This window comes from Sturnus vulgaris, chromosome W (genome assembly GCF_052056855.1).
Source record: "Sturnus vulgaris isolate bStuVul1 chromosome W, bStuVul1.hap1, whole genome shotgun sequence".
NCBI classification, from domain to species: domain Eukaryota; kingdom Metazoa; phylum Chordata; class Aves; order Passeriformes; family Sturnidae; genus Sturnus; species Sturnus vulgaris.
In genome coordinates this window covers 38,553,079-38,575,767 of record NC_142282.1, presented here as the reverse complement: position 1 = coordinate 38,575,767, position 22,689 = coordinate 38,553,079, and the positions used below count along the sequence as shown (strand labels likewise).

The 22,689-nt window shown below is 46.9% G+C and overlaps 2 protein-coding genes across 2 annotated transcripts in view; one reads left to right on the top strand and one right to left on the bottom strand.

The window, feature by feature from the left end:
• Positions 1-19,764, top strand: part of LOC148220138 (uncharacterized) — a 44,454-nt gene extending 24,690 nt beyond the window's left edge. Inside the window, exon 5 of the mRNA XM_088155757.1 lies at positions 19,666-19,764. Coding sequence (XP_088011883.1) covers positions 19,666-19,764 — 99 coding nt within the window. The remainder of the gene's footprint in view (positions 1-19,665) is intronic.
• The window catches only part of LOC148220137 (sorting nexin-2-like), a 165,761-nt gene that overhangs the window by 74,643 nt on the left and 68,429 nt on the right, over positions 1-22,689 (bottom strand). The gene's annotated exons all lie outside the window — the stretch shown is intronic.

Below are 22,689 nucleotides of genomic sequence, written 5' to 3'. Positions count from 1 at the left end.
AGGGGGGTGGGGGGATGGGGGGAGACCGGAAAAGGAAAGGTGGGAGAGGGGTCTGGAGCGGGCTCTCTCGCTCTCGCTTCGCTCGTGGAGTGGTAGGAGGATGGCCCGTGCTCTGAGCTAGCATCTTCCCTGCCATCCCAGCGCCTAGATCCACACTCCCTGCAGTTGGACATCGCTCTGCTGCTCTCTCACTTCATCCTACTACCTCCGGACACTCTGCCGAGCACCACGACTGACACCATGAGGGGGGAGTCGCCCCTCCATCCCTCTCACCCCTGGGCCACTGCTGCCATCACTCAGCCCTCTTCAACTGCGCGGGACCTGCCCTGCCCACAGCACCAGTAACTGAGCGCAGAGGGAGAGGGCCTGTGTCCCAAGGACACTGGAACTGAGCTATACTGTTCTGTTTTGTTGTCAATTTTTATAGCTGTTGTTGTTACTGCTATTTTGCCTTGTTAGATATCAGTAAAGAACTGTTATTCCTATCCCCATATCTCCTGCCTGACAGCCTCTGATTTGAAACTAAAATAATTAAAAGGAAGGGGATTGCGCTCTGCATCTCAGGAAAGGGGTTCTCGCCTTTCCTTAGCAAAATACCTGTCTTTCAAACCAAGACAGGTGGTCACAGCTGGTTCCAATCAGCTTAACAATGGACTCACCACAGGCTCAAAGCTGACCCAGAGAAGTTTGTGGTGCCTCAGTGAAAACACAGAAACAAGGCCAGAGCAGTTGGGGACACTCCACGCTGGAACAGGTATGTCCCTGAAGGGACTGCAGCCTGTCGAGGAACCCATGCCGCAGCAGAGGAAATGAGTAGAAGAGCAGTAGAAGATAAGGGTAAGGAACAAGGAGTGGCAGAAAGAAGCCCCTATGTCTCGATCCCAACCTCCTGCATCATCTGTGGCCTCACTGTAAAGGGACTGAGTGTAAGATGCACCAAAAATAAGGGGAGTAAAGACTATGAAGGGGGGACAAGAAGTGTCTGGCATGAAGTTGAGCTGGAGAAAGCCAGGGGGAAAGTGTTTGTCTTCTTTTATTTCCTCCCATGTCCTCATTTCAGCCCAGATGAGTGGGAGGAGGCATGGCCAAGAAATTGTTATTCAATACCATCTTATGTCATTGCCAGGTGTGGGGGAAAGGGACTCCCTCTCACTTCCAAGAAGAAAAGACATTCCTTTCTGGTTGGAGGAAAGCGTGGTGGGCAGAGGTTCTGTCCACCTCTTTTTTCCTTGTCCTGGGCTTGGTGAGCATCTTGTATGTAAATCACTGTCATGATTTAAACCCAGCTGGAGATTAAGCACCACAGAGCTGCTCACTCAACCCCCCTCTCTCCCCCAACCCTGGTGGAATGGGGAGGAAAATCAAAGTAAAACTTGTATGTTAAGAACAGTTTAATAATTGAAAAGAAAATAAAATACAGTAATAATAGTAAATGATAATAATAAGGGAAAAACAAGTGATGCACAATGCAATCGCTCAGTACCCACTGACCGATTGCCAGATCCTCCTTCCCAAATCCAGATTGGCCGCCCTTGCAGGTAACTTCCCCCAGTTTATATACTGGGCATGACATTCTATGGTGTGGAATATCCCTTTGGTCAGTTTGGGTCACCTGTCCTGGCTATGCTCCCTCCCAGTTTGTATTTTTTTGTGTACCTCCTCACTGGCAGAGCATGAGACAAGAAAAAAAAGTCCTTGACTCAGGATAAACATGATTAAGCAAAAAACCAAAACGTCAGTGGGTTATCAACACCATTCTCATTCTGAATCCAAAACAGCACTGTACCACCTACTGAGGCTGAAACCAGGACAATCAAGCTCTCTTTGTATAGTTTTCTTATTAGTATTGTTTCTGTTACTGTTATTTTTATTTCGTTGCTGTCTCCAGTAAATTATTCTTGTCTCAACCTGTGATCTTTCCTTTTGTGCTTCAAACGTGAGGGGGAGGGGAAGCAAGTGCTGGTGCAATTTCGATGGGAGCACTAAATTGGTGAATACCATTCCGAAACCACTGACAGCCTTAATTGTTGCCCAACATGGTGCACGAAGGGTTGAGACAACAACAGATCTGTCCAGAGTGGGTTGGAAACAAATTTGATCTAAGCATTTGCTGTAATTAAATATAGAGCCACTGGTCACAATGTTGTTTGGTCTGTTCATGTGGGTGTGGTACCTAATCCTGTATATATTCTTGTATGTGCTCCTCACGGGGAGCTGTTCCAGAGCAGGGAGAAGAATCAGGATTACTTTGTTGCTGTACTGTGGGATATCAGTTTATCACATTATAACTTCAAGAGAAATGAGGGTATTTTGGGATGTGTATTCAGTGTTGCTCTCCTGCCCTGGCCTGGGGTGCTATCTCTGGGAATTCATTAATAATCATACCCAGCCTGTGGTGGGAACAGGGAAGGATGATTTTCCCCAGCCTTTCGCTCCCTTTGCTTCCTTGAGGCCTGTTACAACAGCTTTTGAGAATTTTGAATTCCCTTTGGATGTTAAGGAAAGAGTGTTCTTGTTGGAGGTAATCTATAGGGAATCAAATTATGAGTAGTCCCCTGTCAATCCAGATGATGTCCAGTGTTCATGATCCATGTGGCAGAATTTTGTGTGGAGCATGCCATTGTCGTATGCTGACTCACTGGCATTGATGTCAACGAAAGAAAAAGAGTGCATCAGATGACTACCCAACTCTGGCAATATGAAGATCATCTTTTTCCTCCCTACCGAGCTGCACCTCGGCTGTGGAAAAACTATCAAAGCCTGCAGACAGACTTGAAAGACTGGAGCAAACTAGAGAGGAAATGTCCCATTCCCCTCCAGTGCATACCAGTCTCTGCTATTGGGAGCAAGTGCCCTCCTTATCAAGAGAGAGGGTACACACCACGAGGTAACCTGTGGTTTTACCTGCATGACCATGGAGAAGACATTAGGAAGTGGGATGGAAAACCCATCTCTGCCCTAGCAACACGGGTACATGAGTTGAGAGGAAGAACAACCACTGCAGGAAATTCTTCAAGGATTAATGCCACTCCAGTTTCCAGTGGGCAAGTCCTCAGGCAGAATAGAAGGGATGATGTTATGTCAGATTCTTTTGAAGGGACCTCCAGTTCATATTCACAAGAAGTGAGCAATGACTACTATGACCAGGACTAGAGGGGCCCCGCCTCCAGCCAGGTGGAGGAAAGAGACAATTGGACCTATTGGACTGTGGTGATCTGATGGCCTGACATGAGACCCACAAGAGTATAAGGCTTTAGTTGACACCGCCGCACAGTGTGCCATGATCAATATTGCTAAATGTATTTTTCTCCACTCCTTTAGCAACAGAGTGCAGGCCACAGTTTGCTTTCACATGGAGGGGCATACAGTACACCTGGAACTGACTACCCCAGGGGTGGAACTACAGCCCCACTATTTGCCATGGACTGATCCAGACTGCACCAGAAAAAAGGGTGAGGCTCCAGAACACTTGCAGTACATTGATGACATCATCACATGGGGCAACACAGCAGAGGAAGTTTTTGAGAAAGGGGGGAAGATAATTCAAATCCTCCTGAAGGCCAGTTTTGCAATAAAGCAAAGTAAGGTCAAGGGACCTGCCCAGGAAATTCAGGTTTTAGGAGTAAAATGGAAAGACGGACATTGTCTGATTCCAATGGACATGGTCAACAAAATAGCAGCTATGTCCCACCAACCAGCAAGAGGGAAACACAGGCTTTCCTAGGCACTGTGGGTTTTTGGAGGATGCCTATTCCAGATTACAAGCAGATCGTACACCCTATCATGTGACCAGGAAGAAGAATGATTTTAAGTGGAGTCCTGAACAACAACAAGCTTTTGAACAAATTAAGCAGTAGCCCTTGGGCCAGTTAGGATAGGACAAGATGTGAAAATGTGCTCTTACACTGCAGCTGGGGAGAATGGTCCTTCCTGAAGTCTCTGGCTAAAAGTACCCAGGGAGACTTGAGGATGAACCCTGGGGTTCTGGAGTTGGGAATACAAAGGATTCAAGGCCTGTTACACCCTGTGGTGATTTAACACCAGCAGGAAATTGAACTCCAAATAAGCCACTCCCCTTCCCCTGCCCCTTCTGGTAAGGGAGGGACAAAAGCAGAGACTATGGATTGAGATAACAATTCACTGAAAGAAAAAAGCAATGGTATAAGAAACTCATGGTAACAACAGCAATATTAATAACAAAAGTATACGATAAGAGAAGGTGTATTACCCACAAAAAAGGTGTTCACCACTGGGAACAGAAAAAAGATGGTGGATGCTTACTGTAGGCTATGTCTACATGGCTTCCCCAGATAAAGATAAGATTGAGACCATTCCCGCATGCCACGCCACTTGGCTGTCAGAAACAAAGGCAAGATGGTGAGGGCACTCCCATGGCTAATGTTTTCTGCCCCCCCAGCCCGAAACAACAAAAAACAATAATGAACAAAACCCCCCCAAAGGTATGTCATCTGAGTCAGGTTGTGCTGCCATTCTGCTGGACTCAGTTCCACACTGGTGCCTGTGCTGCTTCCTCCACCACTCCACTGTGTTGGATGTCGGTCCTGTGGGTTGCTGCCACTTTCCCACTGCTCTGCCATGCTCCTTTTAGCTCAGCTCAGCTGGATGGGGCTGGACTCCCCTCGGCTGGAGTAGGGGCCACACCCCCGGTCCACTCCCTGCTGGCAGCCTCCCCACTTGTGCTGCTGTTCAATACATGTCAATTTATGTTTTGCTGTGAATCATGGTTTTAAAAAGTTAAGATTTTTGCTAAGAGTAGAAGTAGTTTCCATGACCAAGATGTAAGTTAGGTAGGTAAATGGTAGGTTAATAATTACTAGATGCTTAGGCTAGAGCTAATTGGTATAATTATCTGCTATTATAAATTTACGTACAAAAGAACGTAAAATAAGTAAACTGCTAACCATGAAGCAAGGGGCCTTGGATCGTGCCAGAGGGTCACCGAGACCTGATGAAGACTCTCCTGACTTAATCCTTCGAGACCACTGACCCATTTCGAGACCACCGACCCAATTCAAGAGAAGAACTGCGCACACGTGAAGGACTAATGGGCTCATTTAAATATGGGATGGGGATGGGAGGTGCTGGGGTTATGCATATGTATTGTATGTAAGATCTTGGGGAATAAATAGATGGCAAAGAACCTTGTTCGGGGCGGTCACGCCTTTCGGAGGTGACTCCCGTGCTGCCCGCCGGTGAATAAACATACCACTTTCTAACTTTAATTAGTTAGAGGGTCTTTGTCCGTGATTATACCGGGTTTTTAATGATTCATTTGGCGAGCCAGGCAGGAGGAAGCTCTGCTCGGCTGTGAGACCAGCCCGGGTAGTGGACCCCTCAGGGCGCCCCCGGGATATTCCTGGAAGAGAGGGCTCCGCCACCCGAACTGTTCATCCAGCAGCAGACAAGGACTCCTGAATTCCAAAACTCCGGACAAAAGGGTATGTTTAAAAATTGAAACAATTTAAGTTGTGACCTGTAAGGCGTACGCGTGGTCAGGTAAGGCCATTGGTAAGTCATGGGAGACGTCCCACGCACAACTTGTGCTTCTGTGTGCTTGCAAGACTTGTTTGGTATTTGGTTGTACTTGGTTGCCAGCAGAGAATCTTGTTATACCGAGCCGAAAGGGCTCAGTCTGTAGTTGCTGGCAGTAGATTTTGCCATTTGTTATGCCGTAGAGGGCTTTGTTTGCTAGCATTGTGGAGCTAGCACTTGTAAAGGCAAAATCCTGGTGTATGGTTGTTGAACTGTGTGAGCGTGTCCTGATTGTAGGTGTGATTGGGAAAGAGAGCTTGTTGAGACGTGCTTTTAGCACGAAGTGAGTGGGAGTTTGGACCCGCGGTTCCGTTCTCGGGCGACTGAAACGGCCAGGAAAAACAAAGCGAGTGGGGTGCATGAAATCCTTAAAAAAACCTCCCTCCCTGCTGTGACTGTGGTGTGTGTTGGTTCTGTATTTCTAAAGGTAACACCGCCCTTTTGACTGATAAGGGCAGTATAAGTTGATTAAAAAAAAAAAAGTTTTTGAGAGCTGAAGTGTGACTGTTTTTGAGGTAGACTGACTACAGGACCGTTTTTTTTTTTTTAAGGAGGAGTGATGCGAACTAACCAGAGTAAAGAGATCCCTAAAACTAGTCCTTTGGGGTGTGTTTTGGCACATTGGAAGGAGCTAGTGGGGTGTGGTGGATCAGAGAACCAAAGGACCCTTGTAAAGTTTTGTACACAATGGTGGCCACTTTATAAGCTTGAGGGGGGGGGCAGGTGGCCCCCAGCTGGATCTTTACAGTATGAGACTTTGTTACAGCTTATGTTATTTTTGAGACGGGAACAGAAGTGGGAGGAGGTGACTTATGCAGACATGTTTTTCTCTGTCCGGAATCACCCTGAATAGCAGAGAGACTGTGGACTCAAAGCCCCCTCTGACCCCTTAGTATTGGCCTTAGAAAAAGAAACTAAATTAAAACGATGTTGTAGTGCATGCTCCATAAACCAACATTGCACACACCCTGATAAAGTGTATCCAGCTGACCTTTTGGAGCAAGAATTGGGGGATTTGTTTGAACCACCCCCTAGAAGGCAAAGGGGGGTAAGGGGGGAAGCAAATTTGGGACGGCTATTAAACCCAACTCCCACTTTATCTACTACTTCTGAAGAGATGCCCGCTCCAGTGTCCCCCACCCCAATCAAAGCAATTTCTACTCCAGCTCCGGTTCCCATTCCACCTTCTGAGATTTCTATCCAGACTCCAGCCTATGTCCCGTCCCCCACTCCAGTAACTCCAGCTCTGGTTTCCATTCCACCTCCTGAGATTTCTTCTTCTATCCAGACTCCGGCCTATGTTCCATCCCCCACTCTAGTTAAAGCAATTTCTATTTCAACTCCAGTATCCAGAAGGAAGAAAAGGTGATGATCAAAGAAGAGGAGATTGAAAAGAGGAATGGAGCAGAGGATCTTACCCTAGGAGACCCTCTGGTTATAATAAAAGTAGGGAACAAAGAAAAAAAATTTTGATAAACACAGGAGCAACATATTTGATGTTAAATAAAGCTTTAATACCAATAACAGATAATTATGTCATGGTAAAGGGGGCAACTGGCCAATCTGAAAGGGCTTATTTTTGTAGCCCATTGAAATATAAGTTTGGGAAACAATGGGGAATTCACAGGTTTTTATATATGCCCAATGCTCCATTAGCACTTTTGGGTAAGAATCTATTGGAACTATTAAAAGCAAAAATAATATTCAAAAATGGGGAAATTAGTTTGGAGGTAAATGATCAGCAATACGTGGAACTGTTAAATGTAATGCTAATAACCAAAGATATTGTGGCTGAAAACAAAGAAGAAATTATTAAGAAAATAATAGATCAGCTGGTCCCTGGGGTGTGGGCCTCCAATATACCAGCGAGAGCAAAGAATACTCTACCAGTACAAATCTGGCTTAAAGAAGGAAAACAACCAGTTAAAATTAGACAATACCCCTTAAAAAGGAAAGTAGGGAAGGGATTAGTCCAGTAATTAAGAACTTTTTGCAAATAGGACTACTAAAAAATGTCAATCTGATTTTAATACTCCTATTTTGTCCGTAAAAAAGCCCGATGGATCATACAGGTTAGTACAAGATTTGCGAGCTGTTACCAGTGGTAGCCAACCCCTACACCTTGTTAACTCGTTTAACATCCAAACTAACCTGGTTTACTGTTTTAGATTTAAAGGATGCTTTCTTTTGCCTTCCTCTCCATGAAACCAGCCAGAACATTTTTGCATTTGAATGGGAAAATCCCAAAACTGGACGTAAAACTCAGCTCACATGGTGTGTACTACCCCAGGGGTTCAAGAACTCCCCTACCATATTTGGAGAACAGCTGGCAAAAGATCTAGAGTCCTGGGAAGCTCCATCAAGAGAAGGACAGCTGTTACAGTATGTGGAGGACCTCCTGATAGCTAGTAAAACTCAAGAAGCATGTATGGAGTGGACGGTAAGCCTCCTAAATTTTTTGGGGTCTACAGGGGTATCGAGTATCTCAGAAGAAAGCCCAGATGGTGACATGAACAGTTGTCTATTTGAGCTATGAGATTAGTGCTGGACAAAGAACCTTGGGACGGGATTGCAAGGAAACAATATGCCAGACCCCAAAACCCCAAACAGTGAAAGAACTGAGAACCTTCTTGGGCATGACAGGGTGGTGCAGACTGTGGATTTACAATTATGGGCTGTTAGTCAAACCCCTATATACCTTGATTATGAAAGGAAGCAGAGATCTCCAGTGGATGAAAGAAGCAACACGAGCCTTTGACCAACTAAAGAAGGCTCTCATGTCACCTCCAGCCCTGGGACTTCCAGATGTGAGTAAATCATTCTTTCTGTTTTCTCACGAAAAGCAGGGGATTGCTCTGGGAATACTAGCACAGGACCTGGGCCCGTACTGGAGGGCAGTCGCCTACCTCTCCAAACAGCTGGACACAGCAGCCAAGGGGTGGCCAGGGTGCCTCAGAGCTGTTGCAGAAATAGCACTGAACATCCAAGAGGCACACAAATTCACCCTAGGCCAGAAGATGACTGTGCTAGTATCCCACACAGTGTCTGCAGTCCTGGAGGCAAAAGGGGGGCATTGGCTTTCCCCGCAGAGGTTCCTGAAGTACCTATACTAGTAGAGCAAGATGATGTTGAAATTGTGGTAACTAACATTGTGAATCCAGCTTCTTTCCTCAGCAGAAGTATGGGAGAACCAGTGATCCATGACTGCCTGGAGACCATTGAAGCCACCTACTCCAGGCGCCCGGATCTGAGGGACACCCTTCTCGAGGATGCTGAGACCTGGTTCACTGATGGGAGCAGCTACATCATCAGTGGAAAAAGACATGCTGGGTATGCAGTTACCACAAGCTGAGAGGTAATAGAGTCTGGACCATTGCCAACAAATACCTCTGCACAGAAGGCTGAAATAATCACCTTAACCTGGGCCTTAGAGCTAGCTGAAAGAAAAAAAAATCAACATGTATACATCAAAAAGTGAGCTCTGAATTGGAAAAAGGAAATGAGCTGGTGGACAGAAAGGCAAAAGAAACAGCCAAAGGTGAGGTAATTATTAAAACAATTGAGGCAGCTTTGATCCCAGATGGACAAATCTTTATGGAAGGTAAGCCAAGATACAATAAAAGGGATAAAAAGCTCATTAGGGAAGAAAATGGGAGTTATAACCAGGAGGGGTGGGCTATTACAGATAGAGGAAAAGGAAGGCTTGTGATCCCCTCTTACATGTTATGGTTATTAGTGAAAAAAAACATGAGAAAACACATTGTGGAATTGATGCTCTGTACAATTATTTGAAAGATGAAATCATGGCCAGAAACTTGCAAGGTGCAGTAATTCAGGTGACTCGCCAATGTAGCCTTGCCTCCAAACTAATCCCAAGAATATTCCTAAACCAAAGCCTGGACAAATTGAAAAAGGCTATGGGCCTGGGCAACAATGGCAAATTGATTTTTCAGAACTACCCAGGAGAGAGGGGTACCAATACCTATTGATATTAATAGGTACCTTTTCAGGGTGGCCAGAAACTTTCCCTACCAAAACTGTCAAAGCATGAAAAGTAACCAAAGCATTGTTATTAGTAAAAGAATTTACTAACTTTGAAGAAGGAGTGGGGAATGAATCATGGTTTTAAAAAGTTAAGATTTTTGCTAAGAGTAGAAGTAGTTTCCATGACCAAGATGTGTTACGGCTTTTTCTCGGCCTATAACAGAGTCTTTCACCTTCCACCGGTCTAGCTCAGGTGTTGGGATGATATTCCTCTGGGCCTTAGCCACAAAGACGTAGATAAGATATCAAAAGAGGCTCTTTCCCCTGATAAAGTTACAGGTTTATTTCTCGTGGGTAGTGAGTGAAAAGGGAAGGGAAAAGAGCGGGGGAAGAGAGAGAAAAGAGGGGGAAGAACAGGGTAAAAGCGTGGGGGGGAAAAAGAGAACGGGGGAAGAGAAAAAAGGGGGGAAAAAGAAAGAGCGGGATAAGAGATCTGGGGAAAAAAGAGATGCGGGAAAAGAGTGGGGGAAAAAATGCGGGAAAGAGTGCGGGAAAGAGAGTGCGGGAAAAGAGAGCGAGGTCAGCGGGTCCTGACCTTTTCTAGGGTCTGGAAAGGGGGGGCGGGGAGAAATTGGATCCCAGCCAGCTCTGTGTGGCCAGGAGGGGAGAGGGACCAAGATACAGGGCATAGCAGGGGTCACGGGATGTACCATTTACAATGTATCTAGGGAACGCAACATCTCCCCGTTTTTTGTTTAACAAAGTTGAAAGAAGGATATTGGTATCATTCAAATTACGATTTTGCCCACCACTTGTAGCTGGTGGGAGGGTTAGATTGTTTCAAGTCTTTCATTTCTATGTGATTGACTACTGAGGTAGAGGGAATGAGGCTATGAATAGCCTTGAAAACCAAGTGACGTAGGATCCCGAATGCTATTATTACAAGGAAAAGAATAACAAAAATTAACACAATTGTTTTGACTATAGATGTCCACCACCCTGTGAGTCCCCAGCCTTTGAACAGTCCATTGAACCAATCTTCAGATTCTTGCTTTACTTGTCCGATTAAGTTGTTCATGTTTCGGAGGGCAGCATGGATGTTAGGAGCTCTCGAGTTCAGGTCCATACAGCAAAGTCCTTCAAATTCCTGGCACTGATGTCCGTGTAGTAGCAAGAGAAAATCTATAGCAGCACGATTTTGGAGTGTGGCCTGCCTGGTGATTTCCTCGTCTTCTAGGAGGGAGCTGATTGCGGTGGATGTTAAGTTTGCCTGTTTGACAACCCAACACTCTAGGTGGCCCAATTGGCCTAGAGCTTTAGCTGCTGCAACCCACGGAAGAAACAGGGATGCAGCAATTCTTTTGGACTTGGCCCAATGGAAAATTTCAGAATTACAGTTTGGGTCCATATTGTCTGCACTTCGTTTTTGGATTTTATTACCTGATTTGTTTTTGTGAGTCCAATCACTAATTAAGGTTTCGTTGGGTGCCAACAGGGACAACCGCCCGAAGGTGCATGGCCCTCCTAAGAGCCGAGAAGGAATTCCTGCCCACGCCCGGTCTCCACAAATTAAGAACAATCCCTTTGGGAGGCTTTTGGGGCTTGAATAAGTTGGGGTATCAGTTGCAATATGGCTTATAGTATTGCACCACCTTTTGGCAGTGAATTCCCCACGATGTTGCATTATGTTGTGAAATTCCTTTATGCTAGAAGGTTTTGGGAAGATTCTAAAGTGAATGCAATATTGTGCTGGGTAGGAACCTAGCAGTTCTAATTCTTGGGGTTCTTGAGCTGTTTCGGGCAAACTTGGCAGCAGCTCTTCTATGGGGTTTTTATTTACTCCAGCTTGCTGCCTATGATTTTTGTGTGATGAAAGGGTGTGTGACTCAGGAATTTCATTGGGCAAATGTGTTTTAAAACTGGCTGAATATTCTCCAGCCTTCAATGGGATTCCTACCAGGCAGGTGGACATAGGGTTTGTTGTTGCTGCTGTGGACAGACATATGTTTTCTTGTTGGAGCGTCTGTGCCAGGGTCACCCAGACGTTCTGACGTGGCTGAGGGACGATCCATGCAGCTGCTAGACTGTTCAGTGTTAGCAGGAAGACAGCTTGGATGGGGTTCATCACGGGACTGAGAGAAGAGAAGGTTTTCTCTAGAAGGAAAAACAAACATTATAAAACCTATTAAAAGTCTCTATTTGCCGGAATGCCACCTTCTATGAGGATTTCTTTTCCCTTTTTTCTGCGGCGTCTTCTTTTTGAAGCCACTGCTACCTGCTCCTCGTTCTCCTCAGTTGGAGCAGGATGTTTGGGAACAAATGGTTTCACCCACTTTTGGGGAATCCACCGAGGGCCTGAGGGAGTGGATACACATGCATAGCCACGCCCCCAGGTAACAAGTTCATAGGGACCTTTGATTTCCCAGGTTTCTGGGTCCCTAATCAAAACTGGAGGATGTTGGGATAACTTGAATTGTTTGCTACTGTTAAAGTGACGTACCACAGGTGGACTCATGTTTTCAAATGAACAATTTAGGAAATTGATAGTAAACATGGCTTTGCAGAGCTTCTGCTGTGGAGACATCCACACAGTTGAACTGCTCTGTTTAGCCAAAACCTGTTTGAGTGTCTGATTGGCTCGCTCCACTATACCTTGGCCTGTGGGGGAGTGGGAGGTGCCAGTTTTATGTTCCACTCCCCACTGCTGGACGAATTCCAGGAACTCCTTGGACTTATACGCTGCGCCCTGATCAGTTTTGATTTCCTTAGGGATCCCCAACACTGAAAAGGCTTGCACTAGGTGTTGTTTGGCATGCATAGCCCTTTCTCCTGCATGGGCAGAGGCATAGACTGCACCTGAATATGTGTCGATGCTTACATGAACATATTTGAGGCGACCAAAACTAGGAATGTGTGTGATGTCTGTTTGCCATACCTCACAACTGCCAAGACCTCGGGGGTTTACCCCCGTGCCCATTGATGGCATGGTGTGCAGCTGACAGTTGGGACAGGTGGCCACAATGGCTCGAGCCTGACTCCGTGTTAGCTGGAACTGACGCATTAGACCTGGTGTATTCTGGTGGTACTGCTGGTGGCTCAGCTTTGCCTGTTGGAAGATGTCGGGAAGGCGTGCTGGTTCTGCTGGGGTGGCTTGTTCTGCTGGGGTTGCAAGGGAGTCTGCCTGACGGTTCCCTTCTGCAATTTCGCCTGGCAAATCTGTGTGTGATCTCACATGCATCACATAGAACGGATGTTCTCTATGAGAAATCAAATAAATTAGTTTGGAAAGCAACCTGAAAAGCTGCTCATTTTCGATGTTTCTGAGCACTGCCTGCTCTGCCCTGGACACTATCCCCGCTACATAGGCTGAGTCTGTCACCAAGTTTATTGGCTCTGAGAACTTCTCAAAGGCTCTCACGACTGCTGCCAGTTCAGCTACCTGGGGTGACCCTTCCACAAACTCAACATCAGCTTCCCAATGCTGAGTCTGAGGATCTCTCCAAGTCATCACCGACTTGTGGGATGCCCCAGATGCATCCGTGAACACTGTGAGAGCTTTGAGTGGTCTCCTACTCCTCTTCTCACGAGGAATGAGGTGGAATTCCTCATTAAACAGCTTGTGAGACGGGGCATGGACTGATATTTGTCCTCTGTAGCTGTCCAGGGCTAATTGGAGACTGGCATTGCTCTGGAGCAAATGCTCAAACATCTCTTTAGTCAATTTGTCAGGAGAGTTCTTTCCCTCCTCAGACAATTTAACAGGGAGGTGAATACATGTGAAGTCACAGCCAGCTAATTCATGCAGTCTGATCCTTGCTTTCCGAATCAGTTGTGCTATTAACTCTTGTGGCTTAGTGATAGTTTTGGATCTCTGGTGGGAGAGGAAGACCCACTCTATGATTAAGAGTGACTCTCTCTGCTCCTTGATCCATTGGAATATTAACCCGTGTAAGTGTGGCAGTTTTCCTAGGATAATGAATTTGAAGGGCAGCTCGGGCTGGTAACGGTGAGCTTGCCTCTCTCCTAAGGTCTTTTGTACCTTTTCAATTGCAGTCTTTGCCTCTGGGGTCAGTTCCCTGGGAGAAAGCAGCTCTCTCTCCCCTTTCAATAAATTGAAGAGAGGTTCTAGGTCCTTATTAGTGAGGCCTAGCCAGGGCCTGACCCAATTCAATGACCCACACAGGGAATGGAGATCTGCTAAGGTTTTTGGATTACAATTAATTTCCAATTTCTGCGGAACAATGGTCCGTGCAGTGATTTCCAGGCCCAGGTACTTCCAAGGTGGCATCCTTTGGACTTTGTCCTCCTGCAATTCAAATCCAGCAGAGGTTAAAACTTTAACCACTAGGTCAAGTGTGTCCTGGAGTAGAGAGTTATCGGGTGCACACACTAGCACATCATCCATGTAATGAAGGATGATGGCCTCCCCTCTCTGGGCACGCACCTGGGACAGCAATGAAGCCACATGCCACTGGCAGATGGAGGGACTACATTTCATTCCCTGTGGAAGAACTCTCCAGTGGTAGCGCTTCATTGGGGCCTCTCGATTGATGGTAGGAACCGAGAAGGCAAACCGTGGGGCATCCTCTGGGTGTAGGGGTATATGGAAGAAACAATCCTTGATGTCTAGAACAGCCAATTGCCAATCTCTGGGAAGCATTGTTGGAGAAGGCATTCCAGGTTGGAGAGACCCCATGTCTTCAATTACTTTGTTTATTTCCCGGAGGTCGTGGAGCAGCCTCCACTTGTCTTTCCCTGGTTTCTTTACCACAAAAATCGGGAAATTCCACGCACTTGTGGTCTCTTCTATGTGGCCTTTAGCCAATTGTTCCTCCACAAGCTCCTCAAGCGCCCTGAGCTTTTCCTTACTCATGGGCCACTGTGCTACCCACTTTGGGGTATCATCTAGCCATTTCAACTTTTGGGTAGGGCGCCCCACAGTGGCCGCTTCTAAAAATCCCGAGGAGTTTTAGGGATAATTAATTTTACCCCCCACTGTGACATGGTGTCTCTCCCCCATAGAGGGCATTTATAATCTGTAACAAATGGACGGATGCTAGCCAATTTTCCATCCGGCCCCTCAATTTGTACGATGCTTTTTGATATTTTTGCCAATTTTACTCCTCCTACACCCTGGATTCTGCCTGCCACAGGCTGAAGTTCCCAATGTGACGGCCACATCCTTTCGGGTATGATAGTCACATCAGCACCCGTGTCCAGTACCCCCTCCACATGGAGGTGATCTGATCCACGGGTTAGGTTACACGCCAGAGAGGGCTTGTCCTCACCCACCACTTCTGCCCAGTAGACTTCAGGTGATTTTCCATCTACTGGGACCTCCTGTGGAACAGGAATGGCCTGGGCAAGGATTTGTCCCTCAGCCAGGTAATATGGTGGTAGAGGACATCGTGCCAAGAGAATGAGGCTAGTTATGCTTCCCTTGATGGTCATGGGAACCACCTCAATCTCTAGGGGTGTGTGTGCTGTGTCACCGACAACAAAGTACTCACTGTCCAGTTTCATGTGGTTTAACGTCACGTCCTGTGTACTGTTAGGTAAGTCCACTGTTATGACTGTCCAGTCAGGTGACCTGAAATGAAAACCTCTGGTAGTCACAAGCCTAAAACGGCCTAGTGGCTTCCAAACCTTGTTAACTGAACATTTGATATTTTCATTGACATACATCCCCACACCCTCTATCCCATCCTCCCCCTTTTTGTTTATGAAGAGAGAGTCTTTTGCGAGTGTGGAGCCCGCAGTATTTATAGCCGAGCGCGCTATGGTGTTAATGGCGGGCACGCGCTGTAAAGTTAGTTTTTTTGTTTGTTGGTTTTCTTCTGTTTCTGGTTGTGTGGACAGTCCCTGGCGAAGTGTCCTGGCTGCTTGCACTGGAAGCAGATGATGTGCTGCAGTTGCTCTGGTGACACTGGTTGCTTCTTGGCTTCTGGTGTTACAGCTGCCATGGTCCTTGGGTGTGCCAGTCCTGGATTTCTTTCATGTCCACTGAACAGTTCTGCTTTCCTGGCGCAGGCTTCAATCATCTGTGCTAGGCTAGGTGCTGGCTCCAGGGGAAGGCCAAGGATAACCCTACGGCAGGTTTCATTAGCATTCCTCTGAGCCATTTCTTTAATTAATTCAGCTTGTAATACTGGATCAGACACTTGTCTTTCTACTTGCATACGAAGGCGGTCCACAAACTGTAAGAAACTCTCAGAAGTAAACTGTTTAATGTTAATATAACTGCCTTTAGTATCTATTGTTGGTAATTGATTAAAGGCTTTTTCTGCAGCATTGCATATCTTATCTAAGACAGACTTAGATAGTACTCTGGTTTGATTTTCAGGGCAATGCCAATCTTTCTCCCCACATAGGTGTTCATATGTGATATCATTATTATCAGCATCCTTTGCATTATCTGAGCTTTTTAAAAGCTCTTGTAAAAGCACTTTTAAAGATCTTTTCCATAGGCTTTCCCATAGATCATATTCGGAAGGAGTTAACAGACACCGGAAAAGCTCTTTGATATCATGTGGAACCAGTTCGTTTGAATTAAAAGTGGCTCTCATTATGCCTTTAAAGATTTCACTATTCCTACCAAATTCTCTTTGCACTTTACAAATTTCTTTTTTATCTTGGTAGGACAAAGGTTGATAACTTCTTTTTCCGTTTCTCTTACCAAGATAAACTACAGGAGCAACTGATGGTACATACTCTTTCTCCTGGTGCTGACTTTCAGGTTTGGGCATCCCCCCCCCACCGGGCCCGGGAGGCTCCCCGCCCCCCCCCACTACGGGAGCACCATCCATCCCCCAGGGGCTGTGGGCTGATCCCTCCCCACCCCCACCCCCTCCGGCACTGAACCCAGCAGGGGCTACATTGACCTCCCCCACCCTGCAGCAGCTTGGAGGGAAGGAATGTGAAACCGGAGAGGGGGAGGGGTGGTGGAATTCAGGATTGCAACACCTGTGGGCAGGGTCACCAGGTACCAGGCAGGACAGGGTCTTGGAGGGGGGAGGGGGCGGTGGAGCCGAGGGCAGGGAGGAGTTATGGGAGGGGACAGGCTTAGGGGCTGGGACCAGAGGGTAAAGGGGGTTGGGGAATGAAGGAGGAGACACGTGGCTGTCACCATATCGGCCCTCCCCCACTCCCTGAACCGCATGTCCAGAGCTATCTGGGACCCCAATCCTGACCTGTCCAGATACGGCCACGTGTTCGTGGCCTGGAGGGGAAGGGGACAAGGAAGGAGAACTGATAATTTTAGAAAAATCGTCAGAACCGGGATACTGGGGAGGATTTGGGGTTTCAGCACAGTTACAGCCGTGCTGAGCATGCTGTATTTCCAAGGGAGACCCTAGGGTGCTTTCCGGTTTATGGTTATAGGGATTTTTGGAAAGGGAAGGTGAGCTTGAATCATTTTGCTGCTGCTGTCTGTTGTTTTCTGTCTGAATTAAAACTTTCCGAATTTGTAAGAATATCGGAAGGAATACAGAGGCAGTTTTATCTCCATTTTCTACTTTTGAAGTCAATAAATCCCCTATTTCATCCCAAAATGAAATCGAATTTACATTTTGCAATTCAAGGTCCGTTATTTCAACAGACAGCCAGCTGGCAAAACGGGCTAATTTTTTATTAGATATTAAAACATTTCCTGAACTTAGTATTTCTTTGAGTTGTTTTGTTATACTCTTTTGTAAAGCAGATTGCTGTATCCCCATAGTGTTAGCAATTTGCACTATATCTAGCCCACTACCGTTAAAACACAGGAAAGGAGTTAGTTGTTAAGACGTACACCACGGTTTTCAGGCTTTACTAGATGCGGAACCGATGTTAATTTCGCCGTTTTTTGTCAGCAAAACCTACGTGTGGCGCCCGCGCCGATGTAGGGACCGCCCCCGCGCCGCAACAACCCGTAAAAACCGCAAAAACGGAAAAAAAACTCCCCTGTGCCGCAGCTTTGAAACCGATCAAAGCTGCCTGCCTGCTGTGCCGCGCCTGGGGTGGCCGCGTCCAGCCCCCCCCAGCCCCCGCGCCGCACCACGTGGCCGAGGGCTTCCGAGCCCCGCGCACGCTGCAAACACGCCCGCGCCGCCTGTCCTTCCGAGGACGGCTCCGGGCCGGCAAAATGCCACCGGTGAGACCCCCCCGCGGAGCTCCGGGAACCACCCGCCGGAAAGGGACGCTTAACTCACCTTTTCTCTTGCAGGCAGACACGTCTGTGTACACGGTAGTGGATCTATGTCGTGAACCGACCTGTCTGGGATTGACAGGCTGCCGGTTCGTGCTGAAAAGTCTTCGAACTGCACAAAATGCAGCTTAAAGAAATTTTAGCTAGTTGATCAGCTCCTATGCTGGTCGAATCCCGAAATTAGGGATCACAGCGAAACGTGGGTGCTTTAAAGAAACACGCACGTGGGGCGCCAACTGTTACGGCTTTTTCTCGGCCTATAACAGAGTCTTTCACCTTCCACCGGTCTAGCTCAGGTGTTGGGATGATATTCCTCTGGGCCTTAGCCACAAAGACGTAGATAAGATATCAAAAGAGGCTCTTTCCCCTGATAAAGTTACAGGTTTATTTCTCGTGGGTAGTGAGTGAAAAGGGAAGGGAAAAGAGCGGGGGAAGAGAGAGAAAAGAGGGGGAAGAACAGGGTAAAAGCGTGGGGGGGAAAAAGAGAACGGGGGAAGAGAAAAAAGGGGGGAAAAAGAAAGAGCGGGATAAGAGATCTGGGGAAAAAAGAGATGCGGGAAAAGAGTGGGGGAAAAAATGCGGGAAAGAGTGCGGGAAAGAGAGTGCGGGAAAAGAGAGCGAGGTCAGCGGGTCCTGACCTTTTCTAGGGTCTGGAAAGGGGGGGCGGGGAGAAATTGGATCCCAGCCAGCTCTGTGTGGCCAGGAGGGGAGAGGGACCAAGATACAGGGCATAGCAGGGGTCACGGGATGTACCATTTACAATGTATCTAGGGAACGCAACAAGATGTAAGTTAGGTAGGTAAATGGTAGGTTAATAATTACTAGATGCTTAGGCTAGAGCTAATTGGTATAATTATCTGCTATTATAAATTTACGTACAAAAGAACGTAAAATAAGTAAACTGCTAACCATGAAGCAAGGGGCCTTGGATCGTGCCAGAGGGTCACCGAGACCTGATGAAGACTCTCCTGACTTCATCCTTCGAGACCACTGACCCATTTCGAGACCACCGACCCAATTCAAGAGAAGAACTGCACACACGTGAAGGACTAATGGGCTCATTTTAATATGGGATGAGGATGGGAGGTGCTGGGGTTATGCATATGTATTGTATGTAAGATCTTGGGGAATAAATAGAGGGCAAAGAACCTTGTTCGGGGCGGTCACGCCTTTCGGAGGTGACTCCCGTGCTGCCCGCCGGTGAATAAACATACCACTTTCTAACTTTAATTAGTTAGAGGGTCTTTGTCCGTGATTATACCGGTTTTTTAATGATTCAGCTGTTTTCCCTTAAGCACCATGTCCTGTAGCCCTGCTCCATAAAAAACTGGAAAGGAGACTGGTGAGGCAGCAGAGGGACCCCAGTCCACAGGGGCTGATCCCAACAGTCCCTCCCCTGGAGAGAGAGACAAAAATGGCACCCACTTCTGTGGGGTGGGCTCATTTTCATCCCAACACCGTGCCTCCCAGCAATAATGTAAGTGGTATAGAATAACAGTTTAGATGCACCCACACTGCGCTAAACTGCCCCCCCTCCCCCGCAACCAGGACACACCTCAACTGAAAAGAGATATTGGCATCTTAGGAAAGGGGTTTGAGCTGCTTCAGAAGTAATCGGCACCAAAGCACGGCTCCTCCTGGCACCTCGGCTGCCAGTTCTGGGCTGGATGTTCAAAGGCAAAGTCCCCTCCACATAAATGCCACTGATGCTACGTGGAGTAAGTGGGTCTTGCTGGTCACACAGCAAGCTCAAATAAAAAAGCCCAGTAGCCCAGGGAGCTTTGAAGTCATCATGAACTGGCCCAAAGGTGAAAATTTCAGTCTATCATCTTCATCAGAGGAGGGAAACATGACATGTGCTGAGGAAACGCCACCATATAATGAGCTACCGGATAGTGAAAGACAATATGCCCTGTTCACTGATGATTCCTGCCATATTGTAGGGCTACATTGAAAATGGAAAGCTGCTGTATGAAGTCTTACGTGGCAAGTCGCAGAAACTGTTGAGGGACAAGGTGGATCAAGTCAGGTTGAAAGCCTGAGCTGAAAGCCATCTAGCTGGCTTTAGATATGGCTGAACGAGAGAAATGGCCAGTGCTCTAGCTTTACACTGACTCGTAGATGGTAACAAATGCTTGGGGGGGGGAGATTGATGGAAAAAGATAAATTGGCAATGCAGAGGGAAACCCATCTGGGCTACTGAATTGTGGCAAGACACTGCTGCCTGGATAGAGAAGTTGGCTGTAAAAGTATGTCATGTAGACACACATGTACCTAAGAGTTGGGCTACTGAAGAACATCGGAACAACAGAGAGGTGGATCAAGCTGCCAGGATTCAAGTGTCTCAGATGGATCTAGACTGACAATATAAGGGTGAATTATTTCTGGATCAGTGGGCCCATGTTGACTCAGGTCATCAGGGAAGAGATGCAACATACAGATAGGCTTGTGATTGAAGGGGGGGACTTAACCATGGACACCATCTCCCAGGTTATCCTTAACTGTGAAATGTGCTGCAATCAAGCAGGCCTAAGCGGGTAAAGCCACCCTGGTATGGTGGACAATGGTAAAAATATATATAAACATGGGGAGACCTGGCAGATTGATACATCACACTCACAGAAACCCACCAAGGCAAGAGCTACGTGCTTACAGTGGTGGAAACAACCACTGGACGGCTGGAGATGTACACTGTGCCTCACACCACTGTCTGGAACACCATCCTGGGCCTCGAAAAGCAAGTCCTGTGGCGACATTGAACCCCAGAAAGAATAAACTTGGACAATGGGACTCATTTCAAAAATAGCCTCATGGACACCTGGGCCAGAGAGCATGATATTGAGTGGGTATATATTCCCTATTGTGCTGGGGTGACTTTATGATGTTTGTATCCCAAATCGTCTGTTCTGTTTCTGCTGGATATTAAGTTCTGCAGGTTTAAGTGGTTCTGAGAGTGAAGGGGGAGAGAAGAAGCATGCAGTTTGTTTTCAGGAACTGCACTTGCTCCCTCGCATTTTTTCTCTCGTGAACTGTGTTGTCTGCAGCATGGACAGACAGCGGGAGAGAGCTCTCCTTTGCTTTTTAGGTTTTTTTTCAGCTAGCTGAGGCAGAGAAATTCCCCGGACTGTGGATTTTTCTTTTTTTTGGAACTGTTCAAACCTGTTCTGGACTGAAAACCCAGAAAAACACCAGGAGCTCACATCTGTGGCCCACTGGGGCCTGGGACACGGCATTTTCCGGTGCCAGGGAGACTGATAAGAGACTGAGCAAGCCAAGCTACACCCCCTGACAAGGACTTTCTGAATTTTCCATCTCTTCAGAACAGTGAGAGGTTTTATTGTTTATTATTATTCAAGTTTTTATGCTTGTGAATACTTTGCTTGTTGAATAAACAGTTTTTTCCCACCTTTCCCCAAGGAAATCTTTTTCCTGAACCAGTAGGGGGAGGGGCTACTTGAATCTGCTTTCTAGAGGGACCCATTTGGAAGTTTCCTCCCAAATTTGCCCTAAACCAAGACACCTATCATGCACTACCCTCTAGGAAAATTGAATGGTACAACGAACTATTAAAAACCACATTGAAAACAATGGGTGGTGTGACCTTCAAACATTGGAATCTACATTTAGCAAAGGCCACCTGGTTATTTAACACTAGAGGCTCTACCAATCGAGCTGGCTCTGCCCAATCAAAACCATCATGTATGGTAGAAGGGGATAAAGTCCCCTTGGTGCATATGAGAAATGAGTTAGGGAAGAAAGTTTAGATGAGTCCCACCTCAAGCAAAGACAAACCCATCCATGGGATTGTTTTTCTCAAGGACCTGGGTGCACTTGGTAGGTATTGCAGAGGTGAGACAGGGAATTGAAAAGTAAGGAATAGTTCATCAAAAACCAAGGCAATAGTGAATGCCTGACATTTACTATGATTGCAAAAATCGGGAGGAGAGGCAGACTGCTTTGTGATAAATGGAGCCAGGACTTGCAAACAGGGTGAGGGGTGCAAGGCTACCAGTGATAAGTGATAAATCCAAAACCCTAAACCAGCAAGAACTAATCTCAAGGTCTGGAATGTGCCCAAATGGCTAAGATGCATGCTCCAGAGACAAAGTTGAAAAGTTCAAGTGCGATGAAGAGTTTGGAAGCCTTCATCAGAGACCCCCGACGACCCCTGAATTGGGGAAGGGCAAGCGCAAGAGGACTTTTGGTTCATTTGAATACGAAGCGAGAGTAGGTGGGGCAAGGACATGAATATGTGTGTCCTAGGGTGATGTTATGGTGTTTGTATCTCCAATCGTGTGTTCTGTTTATGTTTGGTATTATGTCCTGTGCTTTCAGGACTGACTCTGAAGGTGAAGCTTTGTTTTGTCTTGTTATCAGCCAGCTCACCTCCCCCATGGTCTGTGTTTAGGGGGGGTTTTAGCTCTGCTTGCTTGCTTGCTTGCTTGCCTGCTTGCTCGCTTCTGCCTCTTTTTCTTTCCTTCACTTTACCCTTGCTCTTGCTTATTAGTTAGTTCAGCTAGGCAGTCCAACTTTTTCCCTGGACTGTTTTTTCCCACCCCCCCCGCCCCGCCCCCCTTTCCTGGATACCATCAGAACCTGTTCTGGACGGGGACCTGGGAAACACCAAGAAACACCGGCAGTCTGCATTCTGTGACCTGCAGCAGTCATTCCCAGCGCTGGAGACTGATAACCGGGCGACCACTTGCCGGAGAGAGTCTCTGAGTTTGTCATCCCTTCAGAACGGTGAAAGATTTTTTGTCAGCTGGTGTTGTTTTTTCTGTGCTGGGGAGTGTTTCGCTTGTTAAATAAACAGGGTTTTTTTCCACTCTTCTCTGAGGAAATTCTTCCTGAACCTGGTGGTGGGGGGGAGGAGTCGTGGGGGTTTCCTGTCTGGGGGCTCCTTCCAGAGGTTTTCCCCCAATTTTGCCCTAAACCAGGACAAATATTTTGGCGCCCATATCGGGTCT